This window comes from Penaeus monodon, chromosome 23 (assembly GCF_015228065.2).
Source record: "Penaeus monodon isolate SGIC_2016 chromosome 23, NSTDA_Pmon_1, whole genome shotgun sequence".
In the NCBI taxonomy this organism is placed as follows: domain Eukaryota; kingdom Metazoa; phylum Arthropoda; class Malacostraca; order Decapoda; family Penaeidae; genus Penaeus; species Penaeus monodon.
This window is the reverse complement of record NC_051408.1, coordinates 25,798,155-25,799,471: the sequence shown is the minus strand read 5'-3', so window position 1 is coordinate 25,799,471 and position 1,317 is coordinate 25,798,155. Positions and strand designations below refer to the sequence as shown.

Sequence of the window (1,317 nt, the reverse complement as noted above, 5' to 3'; positions counted from 1 at the left end):
AATAGTCTGAAGTATATATGCATATGGCCTTTTTGTATTTCGACTCTATATTCAAAATATTATGATTGCTGCTCAGTTTCAATAACAATTGATTTCAAATATAGCATTTGTGCATCTGCATCAGTTTATCACGGCTTTATCTCTTCATCATACTGCATGATGTGTCCCTCACTTTCATCCTTCCCTAGGCTCAGAGTGGCTCCCGAAGAGGGACGGCGGCCGCCTCCTCGTGAGCACGTGGCTCCTGGCGTCCCTCGTGTTCATGTCCTCCTACAGCGGCATCCTGACCGCCATGCTGACCGTGCCTCGGGTCACCATCCCCATCGACTCCCTGGCTGACCTCGTGGCCCAGGATGACCTGCCTTGGCGCTTGGAAGCGGGGTCCATGATGTATTCCTTTTTTGAGGTGCAAATGATCATCAGTGTAGCAGGGAGATTAATTGCGTGTTACTTTTAAGTTTTTGTGTTTCACTATCATCGACCTTAAAAGGGATGTGAATCGATTTAGAAATTATCGACATAAATGTTTAGATGATTTTTTGTTTGTCCTTTGTTTACTGGATTTTAATAGTACTGGTGTACTACTAATAACCAAAACTTTAAACAATCACACTTGTTTATCTTAAAGATAATAAATGTAATTACTACACTAAATTTACTACTGCAAAATTGTTTCATTAAAAACTAACAGTTTAATTCATTCATAGCTTTATATCACATATTTTTTCTCTAGGAGGCTAAGAACGAAATGGGTCAGAAAGTGTTCAGGGACAAAGCGGGCACGTTCCAGGACTGCTGGGCCGCTCGAGAAAACATCGCGGAAGGAGACTTTGCGGCAATCTGCGACAGCACGACCATGATGAAGGCGATGTCTTGGGACTTTAGGTAATCAAAACATCCATGTTTATGCAAGTAATATATCACTTCTATTACTCTTCTCATTCCTATCATTGTTACAATTACTGTTTTAAATAGTGTATTTTAAATTTTATCACTAGTAAGTCTTATTCTTGTTATCGTCATTGTTATCATAATCATTACGAAAATCATCATATTATTAAAAGACGTTTACAGACAACAGTGCTAATGTGTCTAATCTGTTGGAGCAGCACAACCGGAGACTGTCACTTGTACATCGCACGTCAAAAGGTGTACACGAATGGCCTCCTCTCGATAGCCTTCCGGAACAAGTCAGCATATCTTCCGCAAGCTAACAGGATGTGAGTTAAAACACGTATACATGATACGCAAACATTTGTATGTACGTAATTTGTGTGTGTGGGGTGGGGGGTCGCGTGCACAGCAGGCAAATGCAGA

The 1,317-nt window shown here is 40.9% G+C and overlaps 1 protein-coding gene across 1 annotated transcript in view; it reads left to right on the top strand.

Annotated features, from left to right (window-relative positions):
• Positions 1 to 1,224, top strand: part of LOC119588192 (glutamate receptor 1-like) — a 9,385-nt gene extending 8,161 nt beyond the window's left edge. The window contains exons 3-5 of the mRNA XM_037936895.1: positions 189 to 424; positions 734 to 885; positions 1,110 to 1,224. Coding sequence (XP_037792823.1) covers positions 189 to 424; positions 734 to 885; positions 1,110 to 1,224 — 503 coding nt within the window. The remainder of the gene's footprint in view (positions 1 to 188; positions 425 to 733; positions 886 to 1,109) is intronic.
• The last annotated feature ends 93 nt before the right edge of the window (positions 1,225 to 1,317 follow it).